The following is a 13,146-nucleotide window of genomic DNA, read 5'->3' as shown; positions in this document are numbered from 1 at the left end:
AAAATGATGAAAAAATCAATTCCAAAAAAACCAGGTATGTATTTATTAGGTCTATTAAATGAGGAAATTCCAAAAGAAAATAAAAAAGTATTCCTGTATGCAAGCACAGCAGCGAGAATATTAATAGCAGCTAATTGGAAAACGGTTAAAATACCATCTAGAGAAGAATGGATTAATAAATTGAGTGAATATCTTTTAATGGAAAGATTAACAGCAGCAGTAAGGAACCAGTACAAGCAAAAATTAAGAAGTGAGTGGAAAAGTTATGATGATTACATGAAAAAGCATTGTTTGAAAGAGGATATGCTAATATGCGTTGAGTAGGAGATATGAAGAGAAATATAAAATAAACAGAGTTTGAGTTAGTAGTATTGGTATTATTATAGAGTTGAATAGAAAATAAATGCACGAGTGAATATCAAAGTGGAAATGGAAGTCAGGATGTAAGGCTACAGGGAAAGTGGGGGGGGGAGTAGAGGGGGGGAAAGGGTGGGAAAGGGTGGGAAGAGGGGGATGAAATGTTGTTTTGTTTTGATTATTCATTTATATGTTTTGTTCTGTTTTTGGCATTTTCAAAATTTTAAAAAGATCATTTAGGGGTTGCAAAGGAAGCACAAATTAAATTGTCATTCAGGTTTTTTTTAAGGCATATTTGAAATTCAAAGCCCACTTTTGAAAAACAATTAAACCTGGTCTTTTAAAGTGATTTTTTGCCCTTAATAGAAGAGGCACATTGCAAATAATAATAATAATAATAACCAAAATAATAATAATAACCAAGCATGCAGATTTATATGTGCTGAAAAACAAAGTTATGTGGGGAAAACCCGAAGACCTCGTGTTTTTACTATTTAGCAACATTTCATACTTTCCTCTCACCTGGGCTGGAGGCAGGTGAATCTAAGGACTGGCCCTCAGTACTCCCTCCCAGACTCTCAGTGTCACTGTAGGAGGACTTGCTGCCACCTGGATAAGAGATTGAAACAAAAGCTGTGTGCAACTCATATTTTCACTGTGATGTAGGCAATACGAGAGCACTCATGCATGCAGCTCATATGTATTTTAAGGTTTCATTACCCATTCAAACTGAACCTGTAAACATCCAATTCCCTTTGCTAATGAAATGGGGGCAGCACCATAACAGACAGGGCTAAATCACTGGGGAAATGTGAGGTCTTTACATAGTCAAAGAAATGGGGAGCAGGAAGACTCACCTGACTTAAAGGAAGCAGAGAACAGCTGCTGGACAGTTCACAGGTCAGAAGGCATGGTGAAAACTGACCACGTTGGCCAGTGCCTACACTACTCGGGGAAATTCAGTCTGACTTCTACTAGATTGAGGAAATTTCATTGCAGCAAGCTGCAGTATCTTATGGAGGAGGTGCTCTGTTGCGATTCAGTGGCGAATTTACCCTCTAGGGAGCTTCTCCAGAGTTAATCACCTTCTGTCTTTCATGCAACCTGGACAAGGATTCCACAGACACACAACTTTCCAGGACAGTATGAAGTTACTTTTTCAGCCAAATAATATAATATTAGCAATAATTTGCTAATATTGCGGCCCAATCGCCTTCTCAATCCAGCCCACGGACGGTCCGGGAATCAGCGTGTTTTTACATGGGTAGAATGTGTGCTTTTATTTAAAACACATCTCTGGGTTATTTGTGGGGCATAGGAATGCGTTCTTTTTTTCTTTTCAAAATATAGTCTGGCCCACCACATGGTCGGAGGGACGGTGGACCGGCCCACCGCTAAAAAAGGTTGCTGACCCCTGGGGTAGACATTAAAAATTAGAATGGTAAATAGAATCTTTATGAAGATAGGAAACAAAACAAAACAAAAAATAGAATGGCAAATTGTTGGGTGAGGGTAGACCAGGGGTAGACATTAGAAATTTCCAGCTGCTGATCCTTGTTCTGTCTCTACCTTGTTTCCACTAAGGTCTGAAAGGAGCACCCAAGAAACAGGGCTAAGAAGTGAGGACCCAGGAGACTGAAAAGGAAGTCTGTGGACTCCTGAAAGGACTAGTGAAGACCTGGGACAGGCAGCTGGTGGCCCACAAGCTGGACTCAAGAAGCATTTTTGTGGCCCTACCGACTCTCAGTCAAAGTATGCTTAAGACACTGATCTCTCAGTTTGACGTGCTAGGAAAATAAGATTTTCAAATGGTAACAAATAGAGATATCCTTCACTTTAAGAATACACCCCTCTCTCTCATTTTGTATGTTACGTGTGAAATCATATCTATATGTTCTGCTAAATCTGAACTTTTATGTCCTCCTTAATATCCAAGCTGTTACTGTTAGAAGGCGCCAGATTTATAAATGAAGTCTACCAATGCATGGAGAAGAGGGTTTCCCCTGATAATACAAAAGTTGCCCCCCCCACCTCAAACTAGTGATCCCAAGGGAGAGAGCGTGGGGTTTGGGCAGCCCTGGGCTGTGGGTTGGGGCACAGCGGTGGTGCCGCCCTCTGAGCACTTGTGGTGCTGTGGATCCCTGGACAGAGTGAGGCCAGGGCATGCAGATGCACGGACAGGAGCCTTGAACTGGCTCTGCAGGAAGGCAGGCCCAACCTCTTCCAGTGTGGACAGGCTGGCCCCACCACACAGGCTGGTGCTGGGTTCTGGACTGGGTTGTCTTTCCTTGGCCCTTCTCTCCACTCCAGCCCTGTGAGAACCATTCACTGATCTAGCTGTGCCATAGCAAGAACTATAAAACTGAAGGACAATAAGGCAGAAAATTGACTTTAATGTAAACATACTTTGCTCACTGCTTGAGGAAGATGGCTTTCCAGAGGCATCTTCTGAGGGGCTGCTGAGGTCAGCTGCAGATGATGAGATACGAGTATCGTGTGAAGCATTCTTTCTTCTGGCATTAGTGGGGGGTGACCTGAGCAAGCAACGCATCTGTCATGCACTTCAGTTTTCTCAAAGGGTGCAAACATTTAATGTTACAGGTAGGTACTGGATTGTAGAGGGTTCTTAATTCTAAGACTCTTAGGTATAATGTCAGGTCACAATCACAAGACAGAGAAACCAATAGGAGAACACTTCAATCTCTCCACCATTCTCCAAGAAGCCAGACTATGTGCAGTAAGAAAAAAGATGGAAGATGTACTGGCAAACCATAGGCAGATTGCAAATGGAGGACAGCTTTTTGTGGACAATTCTAAGATATCCGTGAACAAGGCATGGTGATTTCATACTCAGTGCCTGGTGTGGACGCAGCTCTTGTCTCATAAGTTATTGTCCTGGGCCAGCAGCGTTCTGGGGGCGGGGGGGGGCGCTGTGTGGAGCCTCTCCGCTGCCTCCCCCTCAGCTGTAGGAAGAGGCGGTGGGCAGACGCAAGCCCCACACTGCTGTTTCAGGCAGCGCCGAGCCTGCAGGCTCTCAAGCCACCATGTCATTCCCAGGAGAGACGCGTGGCTTAAGCACGGTCTGGCGCCCAGTGCCAGTTGTGTTTTGTTACGTTTGTTGACTGAACTAAAAAGTTTCATGAGCCCAATTTTTTTTAAAAAAATGTTTTAACTAATATTTTTGTCATTTTGTCACCCCCCGATGACACCCGGGGTGGTCCGCACCCCCTGCACCCCCTTCCTCTGCCACTGCCCCGGGCTATGACCACCCTAAATGAAGACCACCCTAAATGAATCACTAACCATTACAAAAAGCTGGCTCTGGGTCATGCATCACCTTCAACAAATGAAATGGATTCGCCTACAGCCTATGCCTACTTTATCAAGCTGTCTTTGACATCACCATTTCCCAGACAGTGGACCATTGACATAGCTGCCAAGTCTCCCATTTTTTGCGGGAAACCCTTGTATTTAAACCATTTCCCGCTGGCAGCCCGGATTGGGGAAAATCCCATAAATCCCCTGGATTTCCTAGCTGCCAGGGAGGCTCCATTTTGGGTCCTGGTGCAGCCCAATTTTCGGTGCCCAGACATGGGTAGCGCAGCACTGGAAGTCGCTTCTACGCATGTCTGGGCATGTGTAGAAAGAACTTCCGCTGCCGCGCCGCTGCTGATCCTGCATTTTTCAGCAGGAGACTTGGCAGCTATGACCACTGGCCACCAGTGGGCCTCAGTCCACTTTCAGGTAGGTCTCCCTTTCAGCTCAGCGCCTCTTCACTTGGGGTTGGATGGGTGCCAGCACCAATGACTCGCCACAAACTGAGCAAAGGAGGGAGAGGAGAGAAGGAAGGAAAAGGCCAGAGGAAGGAGGGCTGAAGGAAATTAGAATAAGAGATAAAAGGTTAATTTTAAAAATAACAACAGCAACAATAACATGGGAATAAAAATGACATTTATAGGAGGAATAAGTGAACATATTAGAAGCAGGGAGAAGGGATGAAAAACACTAGTAGTTCATCAGAGATAAGAAGTGTGAAAGGAGAAGAAATCACAGAGGGGGCAGGGAAAACGTAAAAAAGAAAAACGTAAAAACAAAACAAAAAGACTTCTCCGCTTTAAACCCCTGTGACTGAGTTACCTTGCCTCCAGGGCCAATATCTGTACTTCGCTTGAGGAAAATTGAAGTATGAAACTCCTTGCCATGATAAAATTGCTGTGGCCAAGAATTTCTAAAAAGTGCTATCAGCAGAAAATGCTGTCAGCAATTGCCAGCTGATTATGCTGAACTCTGCCTCCATCTCCACCACTTTAGGATGGGCTCCCCCCCCCTCCCCGCACCACCAATTTATGAGGGGGGACAGCCAGAGCTTTCAGGCCTGCCTCTGGGGCAGAAAGTTTAAAAACTCTTGCTTGACATGTTTCAATTCACTCTGCTGGACTGACTTGCCTCAGGGTTCTGGGCTCTGGCTAGGGGCAACATGATTTTTAAAATGGCCTGGGGTGGCCTTTGCAAAGGAGAATCGGCTGAATCTGTTTTCCTCACAACATGTAGTTCTGCTCTCAGGCTCTGTGAAAGGTCAATAGCAAATCCATGTTGAAGCAACTTAATTTCTTTGCTTGGACATTTTATCTTATTTATCCCCTCTCCAGAGATGGCTGGGGGGGGGGAATAATGCAATAGATAAAGTAGGCTGTATTGTAGTAAGATTTTCCCCACAGTACTAACTATATGACATAGTATTGACCTTGTGCCAATAGTAAAGATTTGGCAGTCTTTCTCGTGCATCTTTGGCATATCCTAAACCTGTGGACATCTTTCTGCATCTTGTGCTCCCATGGATAGCTTTTTTTTTTAGCCCCAAAGGAATTCTGTTTTGTATACATGTGTAGGTGTGACATCCAAAGTCTGCAGCATTAGAGGAAACCAGAGTTGTGGGTCAGGCCTGAGGCAGGCCTTACGTTGCTTGAGGTGTGGAGGAGGAGTAAGAAATGTGCTTCCTTACCTCTGGCCTGAGGATATATACTCCTCAAATTTGTACACCTCCATCGGAAGTTCGTTTTTTTGCAGATTCTGAATGAACTCCAGGTACTTTGCCCCAATCCTGTAGGGCTTGCAGACCTCAGTCAAGTTCTGGTATCCTGCGGGGATTCGCTCTGCTTGGGCTTTCTGGAACATGAACATCCTCAAGGTGACCTTAGGGAAACAAAATATCACCATAAATGATTTTTTGTCAGAACAGGGGTTGCTCCTAAATTCTCCTAAACAGTTAATTGATTAATAACTATTTTAAAAAGAACCCTAAATCTAGATATTGCAGTTTTCATAAAAAGGAAATTTAAATGTAATGTAAAGTTAGCTGAAAACTGCAGTCCTGGAGAAGGACCAAAGGCACCTTTCTATTGGCTGCCACAATTATGGCACCACTTCTCCTGCTGATGAAGTTTATGGTTATTCCAGGCCGGTTTCACTCTTTTTTGCTTCTGAGCTCTGCTGTCAGCTGTTAGGGCTCAAAATCAGATTCTTACAACAAGCAAGATGAATGATATTAGAGGAAAGGAAGATGTGGGCTCTGTTCCTCAGCTCTGTGTTTGTCTCCTGCTTTTCCTGTTCACCTGCTTTTAACTTTGTTTTTCATCTGCTGAATCCACACGTGTCATTTACATTCCTCCTTTTCTCTCACCTCACTTCAGTCACTCAGTGGTGTTTTGAAGCTGCCAGGCTGCCATAGCTGTGCCTCCTCCCCACCAGCAAGCTTCTTCTGAGTCCCTGGTGTTGCTGGGAAGGCGTCGCTGTTTCCAGCGGCTGCTCTCCAACAGCCACAGGCATCCAAGGGCAGTGAGCCCTCCTGAAGACATGCACCCTCAGCAAGTGCCCATGGCACCAGTCCTGGATTCTGGCCCCATGTATGATGACGGTTGTCACACACACACACACACACATGAATAGGCCAACAAGTGGAAGGAGGTTGAATCCATCCACCATCTCCATCTCCATATCCCCACAACTCCTAGGCAGCCCAACTTCTGCCCACATCTCTTTTGAATGCCCAGCCAAGAAGCCTTTCCCCTTGCAACTCAGGAGATGGTCCAGACACCATACAGCACAGCTTCCATGGTCTCTCTTTCTACTTCAATCTAATTCTTTCCCTGGGTGCTGTTCCCTGTCTTCTGTTCTCCACCACCACTTCTCCCCAGCGAGTCCCCAAAGTCCTCCCCTCTAAACTCTTCCTCATCTTTAGGGCTTGGCTGTGGCAACTAGCAAAAGAAGACTAAAGGAGACTGAAACCCAAATGCTTGAGGCGTGACAGAAGATGGCCAAACATGCCATCGCTCCGACTATCAAGGGCTAATTAGAGGCTGTTATGGGAGTTGTCAGGAGATTGTTGCGGCTACTCTCGAGTAAAGACACTACAGTCCGCACTGTCTTTAAGAGTTTTATTGTGCATACTATTTACAGTGCAGAGATAACAGAGAACATGATCGCCTTGTCCAATTCAGAACACAGCAATGGCTGCCGTCTGCTTTTCGGCCAGCATAAAAGCCTGGGCACCCCAAAAGGCCGCTCCTTAACCCTGAGTGTGGGCGCGCGCCTAAATTTGGGCGCTGGAAGGAGAGGTTTCCCCTCTTGCTTGCTGACATTCCTCATCCGCTGACCCTCGACCAGAGCAGTGCGAGGGCTCTGACACGACTCTGAGCCCTTCCTGCACACTCTGTTCTCCATGGCGTTGCCAGGGCTCAAACACATCCCTGAGCCCTCTCTCCAAACCACTCCATTCCTCATTCCCTCCTCCTGACCCGCTGCTTGTGCTGTTGCTGGGTGAAGTGCGGGTCAGGATGATGGGGGGAGGCTCCCTGTAGGGAGTCCCCCTGACAGGAGTAAAGCAGCCTCCCAAATTCTTCCCGGAGGAGGGAAGATGTAGTCTCATCTGCAGGTGTCCACTCAACCCAGTTCCAAATTCAGAAGGAAGGAGGGGCTGGGGGGCACTGGATGGAAAGCACCCGAGATGGCCACTCTCCTGGATGCTATCCCCACAGCGCATCAAGTTCCATTACTTAAGATGAATAATTAGTTTTAAGTTTTGGACATGCTTTGGACGAGGAGGGAGGATTTAATCTGCTAAACAGCCCAGCCACTGAGGAAGACAGTTGAGGAAAGATTATTGGAACATCAAAGACAGACTGGTATGTGAACGGAACCAATGGTGGGGTGAGACTATTATTATTATTATTATTATTATTATTACCGTGCCTTAATATCTACCTAACAAAACCCCATCAGAAGATCCTTTTTAATATCTATAGCAAGTGAGAAGGGAAAGTTGGAATTTTTGACATCCATTAAAATATTATGGCTTTAAAAGTATATACTGTGTGGAAATGAAAATACAACATAAGACTTTGATTTGCGCCTCGCTTGGAATTAGGATCAAAGACTTCTCTATTTCGCTAACAACAGACAGATACAGATCTCTCTTAATTGCTGGACTTGGGATAAAAACTGAAATCATATCTTATTAACAATGACGCAGCTGAAATTGGAAATTCGCCATCTTGGAAACCAACCGAGTTGCAAAAGTACAAGTTAGGGAGGGCCCTTAATATGCTTTAATATTTGTACCTCCAGTCTAATGTGATAAATCCCCCCTGGAAAAACTATATTGATGCAACAGGTTTGGAAAATTAGTGAGCGGACGCCTAGATTCATCGGTGCGAAGATGGCGTTAGATGGCAGGAGCGTCTGCTTGTTGTGAAAAGACCTTTGGAATGATTTGGCAGAATACCAGCGTGTGATGAGATACTGTGAACTATATAAAATCCACACAGAAGCATATTATTGTTTGTCTTAACTCGCTTGTGGGGGAAAACTCAGAGGCTGTGAATTAAGAAGGATGACAACAGAAAGAGAAAGAGAAATAAGAACTATGGGAAGATATGAAATTCAGTTTGATTATGATTACGATGTTGATTAGAGCCCTCCAAAGTTTCAAAGCCAGGTGGATTTCGCCTTTAGAGGCTAAAGTAAATAAAAAGTTAAATATGGAGACCAGGTGGCTGACGTACAAGGAATTATTGTTGGAAGAGAAAGAGCAATTTAGGTTAAAAACATATGAACAGTTGAAGGGTCATTTGAATGATTGGTTGCAGTACCATCAAATAAATGAAATGTATAAGTTGGATAAAAAATGGTTTTCAAATTGAAAAGTCAAAATTGGAAACAGAATTATTAGAACCAAAAATTAAGAACCTTTCAAGGATGTATAATTTGTTGTTGGAGTGGCATACTAAAGATGAACAGACAAAATCGGTTATGATTGAGTGGGCAAAAGATGTAGGACATAATATAATGATAGAAGATTGGGAAAGGTTGTGGAAGAAGAATATGAAGCTTACTGCTTGTAATGTGTTAAAAGAGAACATGATGAAGATGATGTACAGATGGTATCTTACACCAGTAAAGCTGGCTAAGATTTACCATAAACAAGACAACAAATGTTGGAAATGTAAGAAAGTGGAAGGAACCTTTTACCATATGTGGTGGACATGTCCCCAAGTAAAGAGCTTCTGGGATAAGATTTATAATGAGCTGAAGAAAGTGTTTAAAATCACGTTTATTAAGAAACCAGAAGCTTTTTTATTTGGAATAACAAGAGAGGAAATACCTAAGAAAGTCATTACTTTTTTTCTGTATGCCACAACAGCAGCTAGAATTGTATTAGCAAGGAACTGAAGATATACCTACGGTGGACGACTGGCAGATGAAGCTGAGAGAATTCATGGAACTGTCCGAGCTGACTGGGAGACTCCGGGACCAGGGAGAAGAATCAGTGGAAGAAGATTGGAAGAAATTTAAAGTTTATTTAGAGAAGAATTATAAGATTAGTAATATCTAATAAAGGATTTGGAAGTAAAAGGAGGTTGCAGAAGTAAGATAGATAAATGTATTATGTGTTAAGATTTAGTTATATGATATGATGTTAATATGCTCTTAAGATTAAAATTATATTGAGAATTTGGAAATTATCGATTGAGAAGGGATTAAGAGTATTATTTAAATTAGATAATTATGAAAAAGATTGGTATTGAGAGATAGAAAGTGCTAAGTAAGTGATTGGAGGGACCCAGGTGGCGCTGTGGGTTAAACCACTGAGCCTAGGGCTTGCTGATCAGAAGGTCGGCGGTTCAAATCCCTGCAACGGGGTGAGCTCCCATTGCTCAGTCCCAGCTCCTGCCCACCTAGCAGTTCAAAAGCACATCAAAGTGCAAGTAGATAAATAGGGACCGCTCTGGCGGGAAGGTAAATGGCATTTCCATGTGCTGCTCTGGTTCGCCAGAAGCGGACAAACGCCGGCTCCCTCGGCCTATAGAGCGAGATGAGCGCCGCAACCCCAGAGTCGGACACGACCGGACCTGATGGTCAGGGGCCCCTTTACCTTTAAGTAAGTGATATATAGAAACGTAGATGGGAGGGAAAGGAGGAAGTCGATAAAGATATGGAATATAAGATTGAGTGAAAATTTAATTGTTTTTGTAGTTGTGTATTGTTATGTATTATGTTTTTTATTTTTTGTATATTGTATGTTATCTGTTTTTTATGTTTTGTTATTATAAAAAATCAATAAATATATTATTATTATTATTTAAAAAACAGATGCACTGTATGTTATCCCAGATTATTGTCTCAAGTCACTATAAAGTCAGCCAACAAACATCTCCCACTTCCCTCAAAAAAGGGAGGAACTCTCATTTTTCTGTGCTGCATCATATTAACAAACACCATCTTGTTTCTTCTTTTATCTTTATCTCCCCCCCTTTTATCTTTATCGTCAAGTCTTTCAAGTCTAAGTAAAGCTGTGCAATTGAATACTCAATTATAAATAGGAGTCAATCTGTACTTTTCAAAAAAAATTAGGTTTCTTAATGAGGCTTGGCGTAGAAAAACAATTGTAGGCATTGAGAAGAAAAAAAGAATGTACCAATCACCTCCGTAATCATACCTGCCAAGTTCCTGTCCGAGAAATAAGGGATTGGACCGGAAGTAGCAGACCGGAAGTAGCGCTGCTGCCATTTTGGATATATAGGTGCTGCTCTGGCAGGAAGGTAAACGGCGTTTCCGTGTGCTGCTCTGGTCCGCCAGAAGCGGCTTAGTCATGCTGGCCACATGACTTGGAAGCTGTCTGCGGACAAATGCCAGCTCCCTCGGCTTATAGAGCGACTGGACCTAACAGTCAGAGGTATCTTTACCTTTACCTTTACCTCTGGTTAAGAACTTAATTCGTTCCAGAGGTCTGTTCTTAACCTGGAACTATTCTTAACCTGAGGTACCACTTTAGCTAAAGGGGCCTCCGGCTGCTGCCAGAGCACAATTTCTGTTCTCATCCTGAAGCAAAGTTCTTACCCCGAGGTACTACTTCCGGGTTAGAGGAGTCTGTAACCTGAAGCATTTGTAACCCAAAGCATTTGTAACCCGAGGGACCACTGTATTGTGTTTTAACTGCTGTGACCTGCCCTGGGACCTTAGGCCGAAGGATAGGGTAATAGTAATAGTAATAGTAATAATGTAAGATCAGCCTGCTGGATCAGGCCAATGGTCCATCTTATTCAGCGTCTGTGATCCCCAGCAACAGGCCTTCTGAGGCAGACGACTTCTGACAGGGGAGGAGGAACATTGTCAGTGTGGCTGGTAACCATTGAAGCCTTGCCATCCATGAATTTGTCTAATCCTCTTTTAAAGTCATCCAAGTTGGTGGCCAACACTCCCTCCTGTGGGGGGGGGGGACAAAAGAAAGTCCTTGTTCATGCGGAGGGAGTTCCATAGTTTAACTCTGTGCTGTGTGAACAAGGACTTTCTTTTGTCTGTCCTGAATCATCCAATATTCAGTTTCATTAGCTGTTGATGAGTTCTAGTGTTATGAGAGAGGGAGAAAAACTTTTCTCTCTCCACTTTCTCTATCCCATGTGTCAGAGAGAGGATTGGCAGGAAGCAGACCGCTCTCCCGACACGCACATACTGGCAAGACGGGACAGAGAGCATCAAGGCAGGAAGGAGGTTCCAGGGCTCTAGCAGGATCCTGGAGCCGCAACTGCAGTTGGGAAGCAGAGAAGAAGGGGCTGAGCCAGCTTCAACAGAGGGTGGCAAGGAGGGGAAAGGAATCAACGGCGCCTAAGGAGAAAGGTTTGACACAATGGGGATCCGTAGCGCTGGTAGGAGGGGCGTTTTGGGGACCAGTCTTAAAGGCTGGGTCAGAGCCCGCCAGACGCCATTGCGGGCTTCTGCCCCATGCAGAGCAGACATGATTTGAGACATCTCAGCACTGTATATAGAATGCACAATAAAAATCCAGACGATGTGTGGAGCGCTTACTTGGGAGTAGCCAACACCCATCTGTGACACCATGCATAATTTTATAAACTTCTGTCATGTCATCTCTTACTTGTCTTTTCTCTGAGTCAAAAAGGCTCAACTGCCACAACCTTTTCACAAAGGGGAGTTGCTCCCTCCCCTTGATAATTTTTATTGCCCCTTTCTGAGCTTCTTCCAACTCGACAGAGCAGAACTGTACACAGCATTCCAAATGCAGTTGCACCATAGATTTACGTTAAGTAGTGGACAGCAAGACAAGCAGCATAGTATTTAACGGAAACTGAACTGCAGCAGAATGGAAACAGTTCTGACAAATGGAAATCGCTGCCTTCTTATATTCCTAGACCTTCCTGTGCTCAAGTTTCCTGCCTCCCTTAAATGGTAGGTAATTAATTATGTTTGGGGTGAGGCCTCCTTAAGTCACTTCTGTCTTTGCACCTGGAGAAGAGTAGGAAAGGGCCAGGGATATTCCCTCAGCACAGATCACGACTTACCCGCCTCAGCACCTCATCTCCTTGGTACACAAGTTTGCGGATGTGGGAGACGATTCTCTCCCTTACTTTCTCCAGTTCTTGCCGGTGGATGTTAGCATCATAGACGCAGCTTCGATAGACAACTTCCAGTTCCTGTACCTGTGGGCAGTGAAATATAAACTGAGGGAAGGAATGGAAAGCGCTGACTTGGAGATGCAAGAAGGGGGTACTTACACATTTCTGAGGGTACCTGAGGAAGTGCCCTATGTGGATACCTCCACCACAAGAGCCAAATCACGCACCCAAAATAAATTTTGTAAAATTTACTTTAAAACTAAGCTGAAATCATACATGCAGTTTTAGTTTGAGGTTCATTGTCACATAGAAAAAGGACCCCATTTGTGGCAGCCTTCCTCTGATCCCTTTGTTAATTTCCTTTGGAGTTTCAAAGTCACTGGGCAAACCCCACATTTCCTTCAACATTAGAGAGGCTCTTGAGAGAGGTTAGTCAGGGAGGTAGTTGATAACAGTTTGAAGAGAGCAGCCAGAAAATAAGTTTTTGGTTACACACAAGCTGAAATCCTCAAGCAAAATTATTATTATTATTATTATTATTATTATTATTATTATTAATTTTAGTTACAGGTAGGTTGCCGTGTTGGTCTGACATAGTCAAAACAAAATAAAAAAAATCCTTCCAGCAGCACCTTAGAGACCAACTAAGTTTGTCATTGGTATGATACACTCTTCAGAGTGTATCTGAAGAAGTGTGCATGCACACGAAAACTCATACCAATAACAAACTTACCGTAGTTGGTCTCTATGGTGCTGCTGGAAGGAATTTTTTTATTAATAATAATTTTGTTATTTGTACACTGCCCATCTGAATTGTGCTTGGAAACTCCTCTTCAGAGGAAAGGAAAAACAAAATTATTCTGGACTGAAACTGCATTTC

The 13,146-nt window shown here is 43.7% G+C and overlaps 1 protein-coding gene across 7 annotated transcripts in view; it reads right to left on the bottom strand.

Annotated features, from left to right (window-relative positions):
* GMIP (GEM interacting protein) overlaps positions 1-13,146 on the bottom strand; it is a 94,077-nt gene that overhangs the window by 24,049 nt on the left and 56,882 nt on the right. For all 7 annotated transcript variants that reach the window (XM_035101737.2, XM_035101750.2, XM_035101744.2 and 4 more), the window contains 4 exons: positions 12,213-12,350; positions 5,360-5,550; positions 2,764-2,891; positions 880-966 (listed from right to left, as the gene is read on the bottom strand). In XM_035101737.2, the coding sequence (XP_034957628.1) occupies positions 880-966; positions 2,764-2,891; positions 5,360-5,550; positions 12,213-12,350 (544 nt within the window). The remainder of the gene's footprint in view (positions 1-879; positions 967-2,763; positions 2,892-5,359; positions 5,551-12,212; positions 12,351-13,146) is intronic.

The sequence above is a fragment of the Zootoca vivipara genome, chromosome 2 (genome assembly GCF_963506605.1).
Source record: "Zootoca vivipara chromosome 2, rZooViv1.1, whole genome shotgun sequence".
Lineage (NCBI taxonomy): Eukaryota > Metazoa > Chordata > Lepidosauria > Squamata > Lacertidae > Zootoca > Zootoca vivipara.
Note: the sequence above shows the minus strand (reverse complement) of the source record. Positions and strands in the feature narration are given on the sequence as shown.